This window comes from Saccopteryx bilineata, chromosome 2 (assembly GCF_036850765.1).
Source record: "Saccopteryx bilineata isolate mSacBil1 chromosome 2, mSacBil1_pri_phased_curated, whole genome shotgun sequence".
Classification (NCBI taxonomy): domain Eukaryota; kingdom Metazoa; phylum Chordata; class Mammalia; order Chiroptera; family Emballonuridae; genus Saccopteryx; species Saccopteryx bilineata.
In genome coordinates, this window is record NC_089491.1 from 286,211,490 (window position 1) to 286,231,975 (window position 20,486).

At 48.1% G+C, this 20,486-nt stretch overlaps 1 protein-coding gene across 1 annotated transcript in view; it reads left to right on the top strand.

Annotated features, from left to right (window-relative positions):
• The window catches only part of PAPPA2 (pappalysin 2), a 210,646-nt gene that overhangs the window by 145,963 nt on the left and 44,197 nt on the right, over window positions 1-20,486 (top strand). The window contains exons 15-17 of the mRNA XM_066261210.1: window positions 2,425-2,602; window positions 4,217-4,430; window positions 19,415-19,583. Of these exons, the coding sequence (XP_066117307.1) occupies window positions 2,425-2,602; window positions 4,217-4,430; window positions 19,415-19,583 (561 nt within the window). The remainder of the gene's footprint in view (window positions 1-2,424; window positions 2,603-4,216; window positions 4,431-19,414; window positions 19,584-20,486) is intronic.

A 20,486-nucleotide genomic window follows, 5' to 3' on the forward strand; every position in this document is an offset into this window, starting at 1 on the left:
AGCTCTAGGAGAGCTCCTGAGGGGGACGGCCCGGGGAGGGGGCGGGGAAGCGCCACTGGCCCTCAGATGGCAATGGTTTGGAAGGAGGGAATTATTGTTTTCATTTTGTACCAGTTGACTGCTTAGCAGAGTGTGGGTCAGTGGAGAACTTCACTTGCTTGGAGTTTAAAGATATAATCATGGGCTTCAGATGATTTAGATTCTGCACAGAGAGAAACAGTTTTAGTATACCTTGAGCCACCATTGTCTATGGTGCTCTGGTTGATGTGATGCTCTTGTCACCTACCTGTTCATAGCTCAGCTTAACTTGCTGTAGAAAAGAGAAAGAAATGAGAAAGAACTACAATAACAAAAGGGTAGGGACTGAATACATTTGTGTGTTAGGAAAGGGAGGGAAGAGAAGAAAAGACAGTGCTTGCAATGCATTAAAATTAAGAGCAAATTCATAACAAAATGGACTGTCCTTAATGAATCCAGGAGAAAACCCAGGCACTCTATGCAGTTCAGGAGATGTTCTTTAAGTGACTGTTGTGGTTCGGGCCAGGCTTCCAGGCTGCGAGGGCATCGGGGGCAGAGTCTGGGCTGGGGCCTCACCTTTACCAGCTGTCTGGTGGAGTCAGCTCTCCAGCTGTCCTCTCCTGTCACCTGAGGTGGGTCCCACTAAGGAAATTGTACAATCCCGGCTTGCGATCACAAGACAGTGGGGCTATTTGCTTTTTGTTGACACAACTGAAACTAAACAGAAAAATGTGTCTGGCTTTGAGTTGGCTCCTCCTGGCAGGCTACTGGGGAACTTCGGGAAGCAGGGCGGAGCCGCCGGCCAGGAGTGGGTGTCAGGGGTGACAGGTGCTTTCACTAGTCCTTGTACCTTTGGCCCCCATGGTCTCCTGCCTGGCTGGCTGGCTGGCTGAACCACAGAACCATCCCCCTCACTCTCTCTATTTGACCTTTGGTAACCCTTTGGCTAGAGTGACAGCTGTGCTTTTTCCCAAACAAGCCCTGAGCTTCCAGGTCCCACAGTTCCTGTTCATTCTGTTCCCCTCACTCTGAACACTTTCTTCTCCCCCACCCCCCGTCCCCCCATCCCCTCTCCGGTTGGCAAGTCCCACTCCTCATTCAAAAGCCAGTTCCTGAGTCACCTCTCCTCTGTGAACCTTCCCGACACACCGTCACACCGTCTCCGCCTCCCAAGCGCGGGCAGCCCCTCCTCTGGCTAGCCCCTTAGAGCTCCCTCGCTGCTACAGAACAAGCCCGTATATAGGACATCGCTGTAGTTTTTATGTATTTATATTTTCTTCCTTCGTGGTTCCCTTTTCCTACTTCTTTCGTCTTAATCCTTTGCATTCTCTGAATTGTATTCTCTCTGATCCTCGTGGAGGGGGGTAGGATATAACAAAACTGCATCTCTTGCATTTTCGTTCCAGACCTCCTATCCTCCCTTTGTCCCTCTCTGGCTCCTTGTTAGCATTCTTTCCCCTGCAGGTGTTTTCAGAGCCACTGGTCCATCCTGTAGCCGCTCAGTTCCCTGAGGGCATCCTGTGCGCCCAGACCTCGAAGAGGCTCGGGCCCTCCCAGGTGCTCAGTCAGTGTCTCTTCATGTCCTTAGTGGTAATGAACTCCAGGGCTACCCTGCAGGACCGATGCCCTGGGAAATGGCTGAACTCTCTCAAACTTAAGCCCAAGGTTTAGAAGAGTCTTAACATGAATTAATTCTCAACTGTTCCCAGGTAACCTGCACCATCTACGGTGGAGGTGATGAGGCCTAGTAGCATTATCAGTTGGCTTATCAGTAAGGGTCCCAACAGGTTACAGAGGACATGCTCAAAAATGGGCAGTTTGAGAGAATTCAGTGAAGGGACCACTTGCCAAGGTGGCGGCAGGACATGGGGAAAGTGCAGGGAGATGCTGCCATCTTGCAGGGTGAGGGGTAGCTGTCACCCAAAGCCCGAAGAGGGGACTGTGGAGAGCAGTGAGAGGACCCGCAGGAAGACACAGGAGCTGTGTGGGCAGGGCAGCCCCCCGGGGAGGGAGCAGGACTGATACACACCTCACCCCTCCGTCCTCCCTCCTCCCTCCACTCTCCGGCCAGTGTGTCCACTCAGAGGCTTGACGAGCATGGACCAGCGCCTCTGCACACGGAGCGGGGAGGAGGAGGGCGGAGCATGGGCCAGGAGGAACACGTGGAGGGCGCCCAAGAGTCGGCCTGGGGGAGTGTCTCCCTGTCCTGGTCCTCTTGCACAGACAGGTGCCTCCCGTCAGCATCAGCGCTGTGAGGCTGTGTGTTAGGACAACAAGGTGTAAAGAGGGAGAAGGACAACAGAATTTTTACCTGTTTTGCATGTCTGTGCAAATAACCACCACAGAACTGTTTTGATAAGCCTTTTTTTGATGTGAGCTTGACAGAGGAATGTTCTCTGTTTCTAGAAGGAAATCCTGCTCACGTGTTCCTCCGGACACTGGGACCGGGCAGTGAGCTGCACGCCCCTTGATTGTGGTATTCCTGACCCATCTTTGGTGAACTACGCGACCTTCTCTTGCCCGGAGGGAACAGACTTCCTGAAACGCTGCTCCATCTCCTGTGTCCCACCGGCCAAGCTTCAAGGTATTGTCTGGCCAGTCAGGAGCTGTGTGCAGGGTGCCATCAGTGCCTCTCCCTTCGGGGGTCCTTGGGGGATCTTTACCCCAATACTCTTCTCATTTTCTCTGCTGGACCACCCTCTTCTGATAACACCAGCAAAGTCCCCAAAAGCAACACCATTCTTCTGGATCCCTCAAAGAACACCCTGGCTCAGAAACTCATTACCAAAAGAAACAAAGGCTTCCTTCTGTTTTCTCTCTTTTTTTTTTTTTTGGTATTTTTCCAAAGTTAGAAGCAGGGAGGCAGTCAGACAGGCTTCCACATGCACCCTTCTGGGATCCACCTGGCATGCCCACCAGGGGGTGATGCTGTGCTCATCTGGGAAGTTGTTCCGTTGGCGGCCAGAGACATTCTAGTGCCTGAGGCAGAGGCCATGGAGCCATCCTCAGCACCCGGGCCAACTTTACTCCAATGGAGCCTTGGCTGTGGGAGGGGAAGAGAGAGATGGAGAAGAAGGAGAGGGGGAGGGGTGGAGAAGCAGATGGGCGCCTCTCCTGTGTGCCCTGGCCGGGAATCGAACCCGTGACTTCCGCACGCCAGGCCGATGCTCTACCACTGAGCCAATTGGCCAGGGCTGCTTTTCTTTTGATTGTATGCCCTTCAGAGGCAAGCCAGCCAACGGTTTCTGGATAATATTAATGATAAAGCTGTACTTTATTGTGCACATTTTAAGAATTTCATATTTGTAACCACCCTATGAGTTAGGTGCTTCTAGTTCAGTTTTACAGATGAACACACAGTTATAAGATTTGTTTCTGACTGTACCACTAGTCACAGGTGAAGACGGGGAGGAGAACCTGCTCGAACTGACCCCACACCTGCTCTCGACCACTTACCAGCCCTCTGTGTGCCTAACAATGGCTTATTCCACATGCAGTTCCCAAGCCCCATGCGGCAGGTTCTGACTTTGAAGGGCTGGGGTGGGCTGGCGATGTAGCCGTGAGAGGTCCCTGGATTGTGCCTCAGAGCAGCCACGGCTCTGAGTGGGCATACGGGGCAGCGTCTAAGCCCGGAACTCGGCAGCCCCACAACCTGAGCTCAGTCCCCAACTCTGCTTCTTACTAGTTTGGGCAAGTTACCTAAACCCAATCCTCCCCATCTGCAAACTAGGGGGTTAGCAATGAGATCTATTTCATAGGGTTGTTTGAGGTTTGAAGTTTACATGAGTGAACAGGTGTAAACTGCTTAGAATAGTGCCTGACGTATACGAAGCAGCATAGAAAGGTAATCTGTTACTATGATGATGCTTTCCATGACACTGTCGCTTGCTATATTTTTATTATTTGTAGTTTGGAAGCGAGGGAATGGTAGAAGATTAGCCCCTTCTTTCTCTGATGTCAAAGAATAGCCATCTGAGCCCTACTTTATATAACAGGCCATATTGGCCCTTCTGTGGGTGAGAAATATAGAAGGATAAGCATTTGCCCCGAGATTTTAGAGAAGTTGCTCAACAAAGGATACAGTGCTTTCTAAGAATGCCAACGTGTTGGCAGGGTTGGGTTCTTAGTGCTGCTGTCATGTCTGTGGGTGCTGCGTCCTGAGCACCCTGTGCCTCTCTTTCCTCTTTCCCGGGGCCAGGACCGAGCCCGTGGCTGTCCTGCCTGGAGGACGGGCTCTGGTCCCTCCCCGAAGCCTACTGCAAGCTGGAGTGCGGAGCTGCCCCTGCCATCCCCAACGCCAGCCCGCTCCTGCCCCGCTGCCTCCAGGGCCACCACGACGTGGGTTCCACCTGCCGATATGAGTGCAAGCCGGGCTACTACGTGACGGAGAGGGCGGACAGTCAAGTCAGGAAGTAAGTGGGGTCACCCTGGTCTTTGCGGTCCTCTCTGCACCCGTCCCCGGCTCCTGTCCCCTCGTTGTGAACCCCAGACCATTGTCTTGGGAGTAACACGAAGACCTTCCGGGTTGTCCAGTGCTCGTTCTGCTTTTGGTTTCGTTTGTTGGTGTAATCTCTCTTTACCTGCACAGGCGCCTCCCCTAGTCATGACAGGCGGGTTGGCCAGTATGCTTTGTGCAAAGTGACTCTTCTCTCGGAGGTCCCACATAGTTGCACCGAGGTGATTTTTAAAGGAATCTCTCCCCTGGTGGTCTTCTTCCTTTAAAGTCAGTGTTTGGAGCTTCCCAGGTGTTCTTTGTGTGGTAACAGCCTCGTGGGGACAGTCGGGGGCTCACGCTTGTGGCTCTGGGAGAGCCCACCTGGGCTGGTGCCCAGACCAGACCCCTATTGGCTGTGAAGTGCTGGGGAGGTGCTCCCTCTGCCTCGGTCATTCTCGTCCGTCAAATGAGGATGCAAGTGATAATACCCACCTGGTAGGGCTGACATGGGGACGGATCACATTCATAGGTTTCACACATGCGATTCAGCAACTTGATTTTTAGAGTATAAAATGAAACATGTGTTAGCTGTTTGTATAGTCACGGGTCTCTTGCTCGTTTCTTCCTGGGCTTTGGTGTCCACACTCCAAGACCCAGAAGCCAGCGTGACCTCTGAAGGCCCGGCGCTCAGAGGGACAGAAGCTCACGGCACATTTATGAGGAAGGGCTCTGGACACAGTCGTGCTGGGGCCTGAACCCTGGTCACCCCCCTCCTTAACAGCTGGGTAACCTCAGTCACGTCATTGAGCTCTCCAGGTCTCGGTCTTCTTTGTAAGTCGAGGATAATGCCCACGCCCCAGTATTGGGTTGAGGGTTGAAGGCGATAACATATGTCCAGCCCGGTGCCTGCCTTGTGCAGTTGCTCAATAAATGGTTTCAGAAAAATAACCTTTTTCTAAAGAAACAAACAAACTTTTAGAAAAAGAACTCCTTGTACTCAGTAAAGTGTAGCTCTTCTTTCTTTACCACAAATCTGTCAATATAGGAAAATATCAAATTCATTTCATACCCAGAATTTTATTAGAAGTCTGACCATAGTAGTAGATATATTAAGATTAAAAAAAAAAAAAAAAGTCCTGGCCAGTGACTCAGTGGATAGAACGTCAGCCCAGTGTATGGACATCCCAGGTTTGATTCCTGCTCAGGGCACACAGGAGAAGTGATCATCTGCTTCTCCTCCCCCCTCTCTCCCTCTTTCTCTCCTCCTCTTCCTCCCCCCATCTTCCTCTTCCTCTCCCACAGCCAGTGGCTCAGTTGGTTTGAGCATGGCCCTGGGCACTGAGGATAGCTTGGTTGGTCCAAGTGCAGCAGCCTCAGGTGCTAAAAATAACTCAGTACACTAGAGCACTGGCCCTAAATAATGTTGCCAGGTGGATCCCAGTCTGGGCACATGTGGGAGTCTGCCTCACTATCTCCCCTCTTCTTACCTAAAAACAAACAAACAAACAAACAAACAAAAACCTAGCAGAACCCCAGCCATGGCATTTCTAGTGATTCCAGGAGACAGAAACTTTGTGAGCTAGAGTTCTGTGACAGGGCAGAAAAACCGGGTAACTCGCTTTCTGGCTCACAGTCACCCTTCTCTAGTCACACCCAGCCTTCTGAATGTGGGTGGATTGAGTATGGCTTCACCCCGGACCTCCCGCTCTAGAAGAAGCCGAGGCTCACCGGTAGGAGCAGGGGAGGCAAGCCCCATCTCCATCCTCCCAGTTTGAGCCAGAGCCTGGCTGGTTGGAACATGAATAATGCTGATGAAAGATTCATAGGAGGCAGCACTCTGCTTCAGTGCACTCTAGCAGGGGTAGTCAATGCTTTTTGACTACAGGGGGAAACACATTTGCATGTGGTTTTCAGGATCTAGGTCAATTTGCATAGGCAAGTTGCTAACAGGTAGTCCGTGCCCTGGGCACTGCCTGTGAGAATGGGTTCTCAACCAGCCTGGAGGCTGCGTTTCCCCTCTCTTCCTGCCTCCAGCTTACACACCTGCACCCCACTCGGGTGTCTGCAGAGGAGTGCAGGGGAAGGATCACCGAGGGGCAAAGCCTGGGGACCCAGGAGACTGAAGGGTGGCGGGATTGCTGCTAGCTCCGTCCCTGTCAGCCCAGTGAGACTCCCCCCAGCACTGTGGGCCCCCTGCCTGAGCCTGAGCCTCCACCTTGGGCAGGGGCACGCGAGGGCCATTCATTGGCACACGTCTCTAGTTGAGAAACTGGAAGCTTGCATCACAGCGTTGCCATCGCTTTGGGCTTAAACATTTACATTTGCAAGCGCCATGTAGAGGAGAGATTACTAAGTTATGTACCGCCCTGTGTAAACCGGTGTAAATCTCAGTTTATACCTGTTTACATAGCAGGCGGAGGGTTGGTAATCAGACGTTTGCAAGTCGGGCGTAAATCACTGTCACTTGCCACTTGTGTTTACTCAACGAACTATGTCAGCCTTGTTCCTTGCCTGGTGGAAAGAGCCCGGAGTTGTATAAATGGGGCCCTCAGCTTCTTTCTAGGACATGTAAGCAGGAGGAGAAGAAAATGAGAAAAACAGGCAGGGAGCTAAATTCAGACCCAGTGGGCACATGCTGATTTTATACAGTTCTACAAGCACTGGAAAAACCCACTTGACGGACAGATTTGCACCATACTGTGTGCATGACCCCGAACCCTGTCTTTTGTATCCATGTGTCCCAGCCTTTGTGCCCACAGTGGGAGGGGTAGTAATTATTTCTATCTAATGGTGGTGTTTTGAGGCTGAAAGTAGGTAATGTACTGAAAACATTGTATAAACTATGAAATTTAATTCATGTCTGGGTTTCACTTTTTTTTCATTTTATTTATTTTTATTTTTATTTTTGTGACAGAGACAGCAAGACAGAGAGGGACAGATAGGGACAGACAGGGAGGGAGAGAGAGGAGAAGCATCAGTTCTTTCTTGCGGCTCCTTAGTCTCTTTAGTTGTTCATTGATTGCTTTCTCATATGTGCCTTGAGCCAGGAACTGCAGCAGAGTGAGTGACCCCTTGCTCTAACTAGTGACCTTGGGCTCAAGCCAGCAACCTTGGACTTCAAGCCAGCGGTCTTTGGGCTCAAGCCAGGGACCATGGGGTCATGTTTATGATCTCACGCTCAAGCCAGCGACCCTGTGCTCAAGCCGGCAACCTTGGAGTTTTGAACCTGGGTCCTCCACGTTCCAGTCCAATGCTCTATCTATTGCACCACTGCCTGGTCAGGCTCATTTAATTTCTTTTATTTTTTTTTAATTATTGATTAGATTTTAGTGAGGGGCAAAGAGAGAGATAAGAACATGGACCCACTTCTGTATGTGTCCTGACCAGGGATTGAACTAGCAACCTCTGTGTTTGGGATGATGCTCTAACCCAGGGGTCCCCAAACTTTTTACACAGGGGGCCAGTTCACTGTCCCTCAGACCGTTGGAGGGCCAGACTATAAAAAAAACTATGAAAACTATGAACAAATCCCTATGCACACTGCACATATCTTTTTTTTTTTTTTTTTTTTTTTTTTTTTTTTTTTTTGCATTTTTCTGAAGCTGGAAACAGGGAGAGACAGTCAGACAGACTCCTGCATGCGCCCGACCGGGATCCACCTGGCACGCCCACCAGGGGCGACGCTCTGTCCACCAGGGGGCGATGCTCTGCCCATCCTGGGCGTCACCATGTTGCGACCAGAGCCACTCTAGCGCCTGGGGCAGAGGCCACAGAGCCATCCCCAGCGCCCGGGCCATCTCTGCTCCAATGGAGCCTTGGCTGCGGGAGGGGAAGAGAGAGACAGAGAGGAAGGCGCGGCGGAGGGGTGGAGAAGCAAATGGGCGCTTCTCCTATGTGCCCTGGCCGGGAATCGAACCCGGGTCCTCCGCACGCTAGGCCGACGCTCTACCGCTGAGCCAACCAGCCAGGGCCATATCTTATTTTAAAGTAAAAAAATAAAACGGGAACAAATACAATATTTAAAATAAAGAACAAGTAAATTTAAATCAACAAACTGACCAGTATTTCAATGGGAACTATGGGTTTGCTTTTGGCTAATGAGATGGTCAATGTGCTCCTCTCACTGACCACTAATGAAAGAGGTGCTTCTTCCAGAAGTGCGGCGGGGGCCAGATAAATGGCCTCAGGGGGCCGCATGCGGCCCGCGGGCCGTAGTTTGGGGACCCCTGCTCTAACCAATGGAGCCATCTGGCAAGGGCTGTTAATTTCTTTTCAAAAGTAGAAAACAACTACCCAGATACCGGCCAGGTTCATTCCCTTCCTCCTTCTCCTCAAGTCTGTCGAGCAGTGTTTCAGGAGAAAAGAAATATAAGTGCTGGCTCTGACTTTACTTTTCCATCCAACCTGTCCAAGCTTTGTCTCATTCAACTTGGGGATGGCTGGATGGCACAGCGGCAGCTGGCGGTCACCACCTGCGTGCGCTAAGCCAGTCTCTGGGTGGGAACACACATGAATAAGACCAAGGCTTTGGCCTCAGGGAGCACAAGTTTCCACGCTCCCTGGCTCATGTGTGCTGCTTCTCCTAGAAGCATAGCGTGGAAGGGGACATGGATATGTGTTGGCACTTCTACTGACCCTGTACTCCTTGCCCCTCTTCCTGGAATTTGAGGTTGGTGCTGTCCATACTCAGTCTAATCTCTGAGGACTGGGAAATGCAATGGCTTGGTCCTGGTGTCAAGGACGCATGACCTTGAAGTCATGAGTGGCGTTAGCATCACCCAAAAGCCACGGTTTCCCCCAAGGAAAGTTGCGGAGGAAGATAGAAGTAGATGTTGGGGGAGGGGGGCAAAAAAAAAATCAATGGTTATTATTCAGTGCAGCCGTACTATGGCACAGCTATATCATGGCATATCCCAGCACTGTTAAAGACAGTTGGAAGAATATAGAACACATGGGAAAACATTCACTAGACGATCAATGCTAAATGGGTATAAGCAAGAAAGTAATTGGTGCAAATGGTTCGATCCCTATTTTATTAAAAGCATATTTGCATCACTTTTCATTTTAGCTGGAACGATTATGATATTAATCATAACCTCAGGTAGTAGGTTTAACGGGACTAGAAGTTTTTCTGCTTGTTTATAGTCTCTAAATTTTCTAGGCTCTATAATGAGACAAATGGATAAACAGCTTAAAAACAAGATAAAGTAAGCTATAAAGAGTAGGTTATAGCCATTTGGTGGCAGAGAGGGAAAAAGAAATAGACATATTTTTCCAAATAGGCAAGCCGGAAAGAGACCAGCACCCCCAGATGGTAGGAAGACGGGCACGTGGCCCTTGTACCCGTGCCCACCTCCTTCTGTGTGCTGAGGACAAGTGCTGTCTCTTTTCCCGAGGCCAGGTCAGAGCTCTTCTCCAATCCTGCCAGCTCCTCCTTCCCTTCCAGCACACCCCTCCCGGAGTGCCCATGGGTGGGGTGTGCAAGCGGATCTGCCCCTGAGAACGTCCTCCCTTCATGTTGTCTGAAATGAATTCCTCCATCTGGCCCTGGAGGTCGTGTCGCCTCTCGGGAGTTTGTCACAGTCCCTTTGCCTTCCTCTCTCCTGTCCCTGGACCCTCCCGCTTTCTCTCACCTGGTTGCCACTCTGTACCCGTGCTCAGCCTCTTTCATGTTAGCACTCAGACAAGCAGAGCCTTTCCTGACCCCGTGGCCTGCCCAGCCGCCATGCCCTTTCTCCCTCTCTTTTGCAGCAAAGCCTGTTGGGAGAGTTGTCTGGGTTCACCGTCTCCATCTTGCCATGTTCTTCTCTGTCCTCCACACTTTGACACTCAGTGTTTACTTCCCTCTCTCCACTAGAGCATAGCCTGCTAGAGACCTCCCTGCTGCCAAAGACAGTGACTCTCGGACCTCACGTTAGTCATCTGGGGCTATTTGGCTTATGTCGTGGTCACCCTGAGAGAGAGGAGGGACTCTTCCACCCAGAATTTGGTTTGGATGTGAAACTCACAGTGCCACATGCAGACCGAGAGAGTATGAAAAGGTCCATGTCTCGCATAGAGAGGCTTGCCAGGTTGTTGTTCAGGTGGCTTGAGAGCTCAGGGGAACAGACTGGCTGGGGTTTCATGGCGGTCAGAGTGCGGCTTGCAGGAAGGTCCTGCTGGTGCCGGCAGAGAAGGTGCCCGGCTTGCTGATGAGTGGGTGGGGTCCAGGGGCTTGAACATTGTCAGCAGTCACACATCAGAAATGGGGCCAGGTGCTTGACTGCAGCGCGATTGGCAACACCCTCCTTACAACTCTCCTTCCTGGACCTGTTTCACCTCAGTCCCCAGCTCTCCTTCTCCTCCTCCTCCACCTCTCCTCCATTTGCTTTTCTGGCTTTTCTTACTCTGCCCATTTCCTCAGCATTGAACTTTCTCTAAGCTCACGTTCTCCCTTGCTCTACATGGTTATTAGGATCAAGGCTCATTTACCCCATGGCCTAGACTACCATTTGCATGGCAATGATTCCCAAATTCACTGTGCCACTCTGCTCTCTTCCCTTTAGGGCCATAAGGCCCACGAGAACAACTGCCATTGGAAATAGCCGTTGGATACCCCACTTGCATCTCAAACTACAGTCCCTTCCAGATCCGCACATCTTCTGTGTCCCATGCGGTTGGTTTGGTCCAAGAACCTGTACATAACCTGAGATCTTCAATGTCCTTCGCCCTCAGTCAAACCAGTCATCAATCCCATGGAGGGTCATCATCTTACTGGCCTTAGATATGCCCGTTTCTCTATTCCTGTGGCTACTTCTCTCCAACAGGCCTGTTACTTCCTAATTGATCTTTTGGACTCAAGTTATCCCCTGTTCAATATATTCACTGCTGCCTGACCAGGGGGTGGGGCACAGTGGATAGAGCGTCGGACTGGGACATGGAGGACCCAGGTTTAAAACCTCGAGATAACCAGCTTGAGCCCAAGGTCACTGGCTTGAGCAAGGGGTCACTCACTCTGCTGTAGCCCCTCAGTCAAGGCACATATGAGAAAGCAATCACTGAACAACTAAGGAGCCGCAACAAAGAACGGATGCTTCTCATCTCTCTCCCTTCCTGTCTGTCTGTCCCTATCTGTCCTTCTCTCTGTCTCTCTCTGTCTCTGTCACAAAAAAACACAACTATATATGTGTGTGTATGTATGTATATATTTACTGCTTTGCAGCAAAAATGACCTTTCAAAAACTCAAATCCAATTACAGTATTTACCTACATAAAACTGGGTGACCTACCCTTCTGCCATTTTATTTAGGAGGAAACAAAGGCTTAAACTTAAGATATTTTCCGGGTCTTGTGTGGTCTCGCTGAGCCTTACTGCTCCAGCTTCATCACTGGCTCTCTGCCATGGGAGGCCACTTCCCTCCCTGGGTCACATGCAGCATCTTCTATAGGGCAGGCTCGGTGGCTCTGGGACTTCCTTCACTTCCCTGTCTGTGCCATGGCCAGCATGCCACTGGGCCTGCAGGTGTGCTACTCCTTCTGCTCTGAGCTCCCCTACCCCCTGACTGGAGCCTTTTGCTTAGCTAATCCTGCCCTCCTCAATTTTAGCATAGGTGTCACTTTATCTAGGAAGCCTATCAGATTGCCCCAGTCTGTAGGAAGTGCCCGCCCCCAGGGGGCAGTTCCCATTGCACACAGAACCTCCCTGACAACATCATTCACCTCACCGAATGGAAGTGGTATGTATTTTCCAGTAGCCAATGGGTATTTGTTCAGCATCGTGTGCCCAATGGCTACTATATTTATTGCTTACTTATTTACTCAATAAGTGTTCTCTGAATGGATGAAAAGACTGAATTTATAAGAAGAATTATGGTAGGATATTGATGTTAAAAAATGATGAGGGAAAGGGATTTTTCCTATGAAGTGGCAGAGATCTCTATTTTGGGTGCTTTGGAGTGGAAGGGAATTTTCAGATCTACATGTTAATTTTTCTTCTAGTAATCATCTTGGCAACACAAAGGGAAGGGTCATTCTCCAAAGGCAGTTTTAATTTTATTTATTCAGCAGGCATTTAAGCCTGATTAGCGCAACTCTGTCAAGTTGAGAGGAACAGCAGAAGGATTGGAGCTCTCCGAGAGCCCAGCAGAATCGCGGTTCTTATACGTCTCATCCTAATGTCTAGGTCACACCCTGCACCAATTACAACTAAGCCTCTGAGAGGGGCTCCAGGCCTCACCACTCTCCAAGTCACTGCAGGGTGCAGCCCCAATCAAGAAGCACCCCTCCTGCGGGACCTTTGTTCCTGTAAGCACAGGATCAGTCGCGGGATACTGACTTTCCTGAAAATAAAAAAATTCAGAGTGATGTCTGTCTCTTTTCAAAATGAGTGTAGTGGCATTGTTGCATGCCAGATGTTTGCATGTTTCTTTGAGGCTTATTTATTTTTGGAGATAATGGGGGGGGCAGAATTGTAATTCTGAAGACACTGTGAAGATCAGGCAGTTTCCAGAGTGCTTTCTTGCTCATAGTCTGTCACACGCACACATACTCTCCTTCAGGCTCTTTCCTCTTCTTCCATGCAGTTTAATTCTAATACACATCATCATTAATCACCCCTTTGCTTTATTAACCTGACTTCCTAGGAAGCTAAAACAAATGTGTCTAACTTAAATTCTATCAGAAAAGATCCTATTATCTTCCTGCTAATCTTTCACACTGATAGGTACCTTTTTCTCACGAGGTGTTATTATCTTTGTGTGGGAAGATTAGGTTAACCTCATTAGGGCCCATAATTAATTCGATATCTAAATTATTTCACAACCTTCTAACTTTACTTAGATCGGCTCTCGTTCTATAAGCCATTTGTCAAGATGGCATCCGAAAGGTGCTCAGTCGAACTCAGATCTTCTAGAGAATCATTGTGAACAGCCATCCTTTTTGGAGGGTTGTCCATGGGACCAGCTTTCCCAAAGTGCGTAACTTTATTTCAGTCCTCGAAACACAAACCCAGGTCAGGAATGCAATAAATAAGCCTCAGTTTTTACTATTTACTGTTTACCAAACATTTGGTTGGTAAATCTCCTCATTGAGGTTGGTCTGCTCTGACATGGGGGCGGGCCTGGGGTATCCCTGGGACTAGATGTGTGGACTTGACCCATCTGCTCATACACAAGCCATGTGAGTGGCAGAGAGTTAAAGCACAAGGTCTGGGCTCTGTTCTGTTGGGTAATGGTGATGACGGTGATGTTGGTTCCTCCTATGCGTTATTTGTGCTTCTCATGGCACTGACAAACTCTACTATGTAATAAAATAGCAGTATATAGTATAATATAATATTGTAATCTATAACTTGATGTGATAGAATAGTAACTCATTTCAGTATGTTATCCCCTATAACAGATTAGGAAACTAAGACTCAGAATATTACCAGTATATGCTATTAGAACTGTTATGACCCCAAAGCCCATGACCTTGGCTAATAAGATTTTCAAGCTTGATTAAATTACTTCATTTTTATGGGCCTTTTGTGCCACATCTGTAAAATGAGAACATATCTCAAATGACTTGGCAGTTGTAAAAGCCTGTGTTTCATGTTCTGTCTCAATAGAATCAATGAGAAGAGTTAACACTTGGGTGTAAAAACATTGAGAGAAGTGATATATAATAATTCCTGACCACCAGAGGATCAAAGAGAAATAGTGATTTATTATAAAGACAAATACTGTACAGCAAGGGTCCCCAAACTTTTTACACAGGGGGCCAGTTCACTGTTCCTCAGACTGTTGGAGGGCCGCCACATACAGTGCTCCTCTCACTGACCACCAATGAAAGAGGTGCCCCTTCCCGAAGTGCTGCGCGGGACCAGATAAATGGCCTCAGGGGGCCGCAGTTTGGGGACGCCTGCTATACAGGCAAGATCTTAGTGGGCGATAGTTAAGGTTACATGGGAAAACTTCTGGTCTGAATGGATGGCCAAGGTTTTATACTCTTCCTCTCAATGGGTTTTGGTCAGTTGTTCTCTACTCACATCCGAGAATCTAGGTCTTCCCTGAAGATAGAAGTCAGGAAACTTTTTAACGATTTCTAGAATCGAGTTTAACTCAAGTTCAAACTTTCCCAAAACTTTCTAAGAAGATGATTTAGTCAAGTTGCTGGGAAAGCTACCCTTAGACCCAGAATTCTCTTGGCTTAGTGTTTAATCACACAGATTCTAGGATCAGCAAGACCTAAGTTGGAGCCCCAGTTCTGCTATTTGTTCCTTAGCTCTTGGACCTCGGGCAAGTTACTGCTGTGCCTTGACCATCCCTGTTCTTATTTATACAACGAAGATAACAGGAGATAGGGCTACTTGTGGGTTTCTGTGAAGATGTAGTGAGACAATAGAGGTAAAGAACCAAGCACAATTTTTAGTGCCATTAAGCTTTAGGTCATCAGTAGCTGCATTTCAGCCAGCTCAGTCGCTTCTGGTGTGTTTAACAAGTGACCTTCTTGAACAGGAAGTTATTCAAGCTGCATTTTTTATCAGGGGCTATTGTCTTCCCACAGTGGTTGCGTCCTTTGCCCCAGAAAAACAGCATAGAAACCAGTAAGTGTGAAGTCACCACTCTGCGTGGGAGGCGCAGGTCTTCAGTTACCAGGTCGGTGGGGGCATGCACTTCCCCCACCTGTAAAAAAAAATGCACGCACACATCAAAATAGAAAGATCATGAAATTTTTAAACATGTGCACTTTCTTCCCTTGATCAGAACCTTCTGTGAATGCTTCATTTCATCCTTCTGTCAGCTCACTGAGTTTGTCCAAAGACTACAGAGGCTGCCAGCGGACCATGAAACAGAGAAAGGGGGGCGTGGGTGAAGAGACGTGGAAATGAAATTAGTCGGCAGGATAGAGCTGGATGCAGTCAGAAGTGAGGGTGGCGGGCAGATCAGGCTGCTGAGATACGGGGATGGCCATGTCCTGGAGACGTTACCTAGAGCTGTCAGCTCTTCTCAGCTGTTTGAACCATAGCTTGAATCTCTGAGGCTCACCTGATTTTATCCTACTATAGGAAGGGAAGAAAAGGAAAGGCTAAAAAAATGAAATGTGCAGTTAAGGCAAATGCTAAAACTCCTAAAGTGTCCTAGATTTGTGATTTTAAGAAAATCAGTAAAATACTTGCCCTAATTGTTGAGCTCTAGGTCATAAATGAAGTGGTGCTGAACCTGTGTACGTATGTCTGTGGATATCTGTAGACATGTGCTATTTATGATTTGCCAATTAAGGGACACATTGTAGTCTCCAAGTACACTCAAATAGAAATTTGTTTTCATCCCATGAAAACATTGTCTAGCTTTGTAATTAGTGTTTATAGTAAATACACTCAAAGTTTACTTGGACTCCTCAGTTCTCTAGCCATACTGAAGTCGACCCATTCTCCAGCGAGAAACCAGGGCTGCAGTTTGTTAAGAAGAAGCTGGCATGCAATTTAGCAGTGCTGGTGGTTCTGTCTGGGCTGGAGTGGAGGACTGTCATTCAGGATGGTCTAGATCAGTACCAGGGACACAGTCACATTAGGCTGCTTCCCTTTCCACCTGTCAGCTTTCCTTTTTCTCTATTTCACTGATATTCTGGTCATCTGCATTGCAGGACCTGTCCTGAAGTCTGGGTACCATCCACAACACCCAGCTCCCTCTTCACTGCCCTAGTTTGATGATCTCTCCTCCTCCCCGAGGTTATTAAGCTACTGAGGACTAGATGCAGTAGACACTGCAGAATGGCTCTTTACTCTGGGCAAGGGAAGGGGTGGGGACTGTCTCCCTCGTTGAAGTCTTCCAACCAACTCAAAGAGAGAAATACCACACAAAGTATATATGATCATCCTGGCCAAGCAAGGGTTTTCCTCTCTGGCCCTGCTGACACGCACGGTTTTACAGCCATGCTTCTCTCCTGGTGTCAGGGGGATCCCCTGCTCTCTCCAGCGGGGCGAAGTCAGTTCAGCAGAGGTAGGGGAGGGGTTTCATCTGGGGGAGGTAATGGGAAGAAGAGAACCCCTGGGAGGATCGAAACTCTGTAGCGGAAAGAAGAATAAGGTATCAAGTCAGGAGAGGGACAAAAAGAAACTTCCTTATAGTAAAAACAACAGCAAACCCTTCACTGAAAATACTATGGGGAAGAGATTTTAAGATGGTGTCTTCCATTAGGGAAAGAAGCCGTGTATATACCAAAGAGTACGTAGTATGTGATTTCATTGATCTCAATGTCAAGAACAGGCAAAACTGATCTATCTGTGCTGATGAAAGTCAGAATAGTGGCCCTGGCCGGTTGGCTCAGTGGTAGAGTGTCGGCCTGGTGTGCAGAAGTCCCGGGTTCGATTCCCGGCCAGGGAAGATAGGAGAAGCACCCATCTGCTTCTCCACCCCTCCCCCTCTCCTTCCTCTCTGTCTCTCTCTTCCCCTCCCACAGCCAAGGCTCCATTGGAGCAAAGATGGCCTGGGCGCTGGGGATGGCTCCTTGGCCTCTGCCCCAGGTGCTGGAGTGGCTCTGGTGGCAACAGAGTGACGCCATGGAGGGGCAGAGCATCGTTCCCTGGTGGGCAGAGCGTCGCCCCCTGGTGGGCGTGCCGGGTGGATCCCGGTCGGGCACATGTGGGAGTCTGACTGTCTCTCCCCGTTTCCAGCTTCAGAAAAATACAAAAAAGAAAAAATAAATAGAAAGAAAGAAAGAAAGAGAAAGAAAGAAAGAAAGAAAGAAAGAAAGAAAGAAAGAAAGAAAGAAAGAAAGAAAGAAAAGTGTGTGTTTCAGGGGCTGAGCGGGTTACCTAGGAAGGACACCACGGGAGCACTGGACGGGGTACTGGAAATGCTCTGTGTCTTGATCTGAGTGGCCATGACTTAGTTGTGTTCACATGGAGAATTCCTTGAGCTGTCTACTAAGATTTGTGTAATGTTGCATATGAAATGTGTTACTCAGTATAAAAGTTTTAAAGGAATCTTTGTTTTCGCCACACTGATAAACGTGGCATCAAGACCAAGGATGTCTGGGATGCTCAGTAGGCTAGAGACGCTATTAATATTCAAAGCAGACTGTAGAGCGTGTACGGGGCAGTTGAACCTGACCCTGTGGATCCTTGAGCTAGCTTTAAATCTCTCTGAGGCACAGTTTCCTTCTCTGAAATGTGGATAATAATATTTACCTTTAACTGCTGTTTGGGAGAGTCAGTGAAATAATATATGTAGGTGTCTTGCCAGATGCCTGAAATATAGCTCCAAAATAGTATTTGTTATTAACAGGTACTGGATATATGTACACATAAACTATGGTGCTAAAGAATGCCAGTCATAAAATCAGATTTCTATCCTAAAATAGCAGTAAAGGTATGAATAACTACCATTTAATACTAGATGGAACCCTCCACTTATTTCTAAGTGAATAGTGTTGAAATATATTAAATTATTAAAATTTATTTAAGTTATTTGCAATCAGATACATTCTGTGCTATAAGATCTTAAATAAATTACTTAACATCTCTAAGTATGTTCCTTGGTAGAATGGGACTAACAATAACACTTACTAGGAATATTCTGATGATTCAGTTTGTTAAAATATGCAATGTGCTCTACAGTGTGCCTAACACATTGGAAATGTGGGTTAAATGATTCAATTTGGCAAATATTTAATCAATGCCTAATATAAGCCAAATATATTTGGTTCCTGTGAATTAGAAAAAGAAAACAAGAATAAGAATCTATGCCCTCAGGAAGCTTCCAACCTAGTGGGAAAGACAGATGTACGTGTTTATAAAACAATGTGATAAATGTTATACTAGTGTAAAGTTAGAATACTGGGGATGTACACAGGAGGCATTGTACAACGGTACATAAAAGTGTGTGAATGATGGGCGTATTTGAACTTACAAAGAGCATCATGACACTGGAAAACAGCCATCTAAGACCACCATGTGGTTGAGTCAATGGCCAGAGAATTAATTCTGTGTTAGAATGACAAGTTTATCGTACCCAGGAATGTTTAGAATGCTATGAAGTGTCTTCATTGAAACAGCAAAATGAAAGCACCTTCCAGTTGGCAGTGAGTCAGAAGAGGAGGGTTGGATGGAATTCTCAGTCACAAGACCTAATTCTGGTGATTACCATCTACCTCCATTGCATCTTGTGGGTTGGAGACCATGTCTATGCATAAGTAGGAAGGGCCAAGTCTTCCAGGACAGTGTTGAGTCATGTCTACTTTTGAGAATTTGCTAAAAGCCACGAACACTTTCCACAGGAAAAAATCAACATGTAAACAATCAAAATGACCATGGTCATCTCCAGCAAGACTCTTCTTGCCCTTCAGAAGTTCAGGGTTGAGAGCCTCTATTTTAGGTTGCCAGTTCGAACCCCGGTCAGGGCACGTAGAGATCGATGCTTCTCTCTCTCTCTCTCTCTCTCTCTCTCTATCCCTTCCCCACTCTCTCAAATCAATTAAAATGGAAAAAAAAACTAAGAAAAAAGATTCATTCAGTTGCTTTCCCCGCCCTCCTTTCTAGAGAACGTTTAAATATTGGCAACTTGAATTATATCACCATATTAACACTGATGACCCTCAGATCCCTTCTAGGTGGTCCCCTGAGTGGGTGATAACTTCCTCTGTCTTCCACCCTCCCTGGCATCTCCCAGTGCACTTAGGTGCCAGACTGCTCCATGGTGACAGGCTTAGAGGGAACCCAGCTGTAAATATCGAGACCCTGCCCTGAGACTGACCGATCTCCTTTGAGAGCATTGTATCAAAGGTTACCATCCACTTGCTACCACTGTCACCATTCAGTGTACATTGCTATTTTCACTTCCATGACTTAGAAAGTAGACTGGAGAGACAGGACATTTGGCCAGCAGGAACCAACCGCCCTGCCTATTTGCCAACTTTTCTCCCATGTTACTAAGGATCCAGTCTTCTTCCGTGACCTCCTTGCGGGAGTCTGATGGGCTGTTGTGCTTTATGTCTTACCAGCAAGTTCCTGAAGATCCAGTGCCTGGAGGACGGGACCTGGGAGCAAGGCGGCTGCGTGCCCGTGGTGTGCGAGCCCCCCTCTCCCGTCTTCGAAGGCATGTACACATGTACCAACGGCTTCGAGCTCGGCAGCCAGTGTGTGCTCAGCTGCAGCCAGGAAAGCGAAAGGGTAAGTATGACCGGAGCCCGATCAGCCGTCCAAGAATGTCAAGGAGAAAGGGTACAACTTAATCCCAAAAGGCAGGGCCCTGCTGAGTTGGAATTCTAACTGGGATATTAATGTTATTTGATCGGGAACTCGGAAGCTACCATGTTTTTGGAATATTACTTTAGAACTTCCTCTTGGATAAGAAGAAAAACCTGATGGTTAGGGTGCCAGGGTGAATTCCAGAACACGCTGGGGTTCTGATTTGGCAATGTGATTTCCTCCCACGTACCCAACATGGTTAGGAATAACGGTATTATGTTCTCCCATAGAGCAGGGTCCTGAGAGGCTCGTGACTTCCTCAACAAAGGCAAAGCTGCGAGTGCTGTTTGCCTGTTATTCTCTCGAGGATTTTGGCAGAACGGGTCCGAAGTGAAAACCACACAGACTTATGGTTTCATGACTAAGATCAGTTTTATTTTAGAATCTTTACAAGTGCCACACACAAGCATGAGACAGGAAGTTACACAGACCTCCTAGGTCAAGGTCAGTGACCTTGACTGCACCCTGGACCCGCGCCCTTAGCTCAGCATCCAGCACTCCAGGATAAGCTTGGCAGGAAAGATGTGGAGAGAATACGCCATCACTACGACAAGAAACCCAGCACATCTGTTTGCGCAGATTGTTTGAGGGCTCGCGAAGCTGGCCAGTCGGAGGGCTAGTTCCCTGTAATTCCAGCATCTCCCTGCCTTGGGTTTTGTGAGCTAGTGTTATTCTGTGTGTTCTGCCTGTAAGATACTTTGTGTAGTTGAGGGTGTGAAGCCAAGAGTTACACAAGCCAGCACACTTGTGGAGAAAGGCAATAGGATTTTGGTGACTTCAAAAGCAACTATATTGTATCCATTCAGGCAGAAAGGTGAAAAGTAC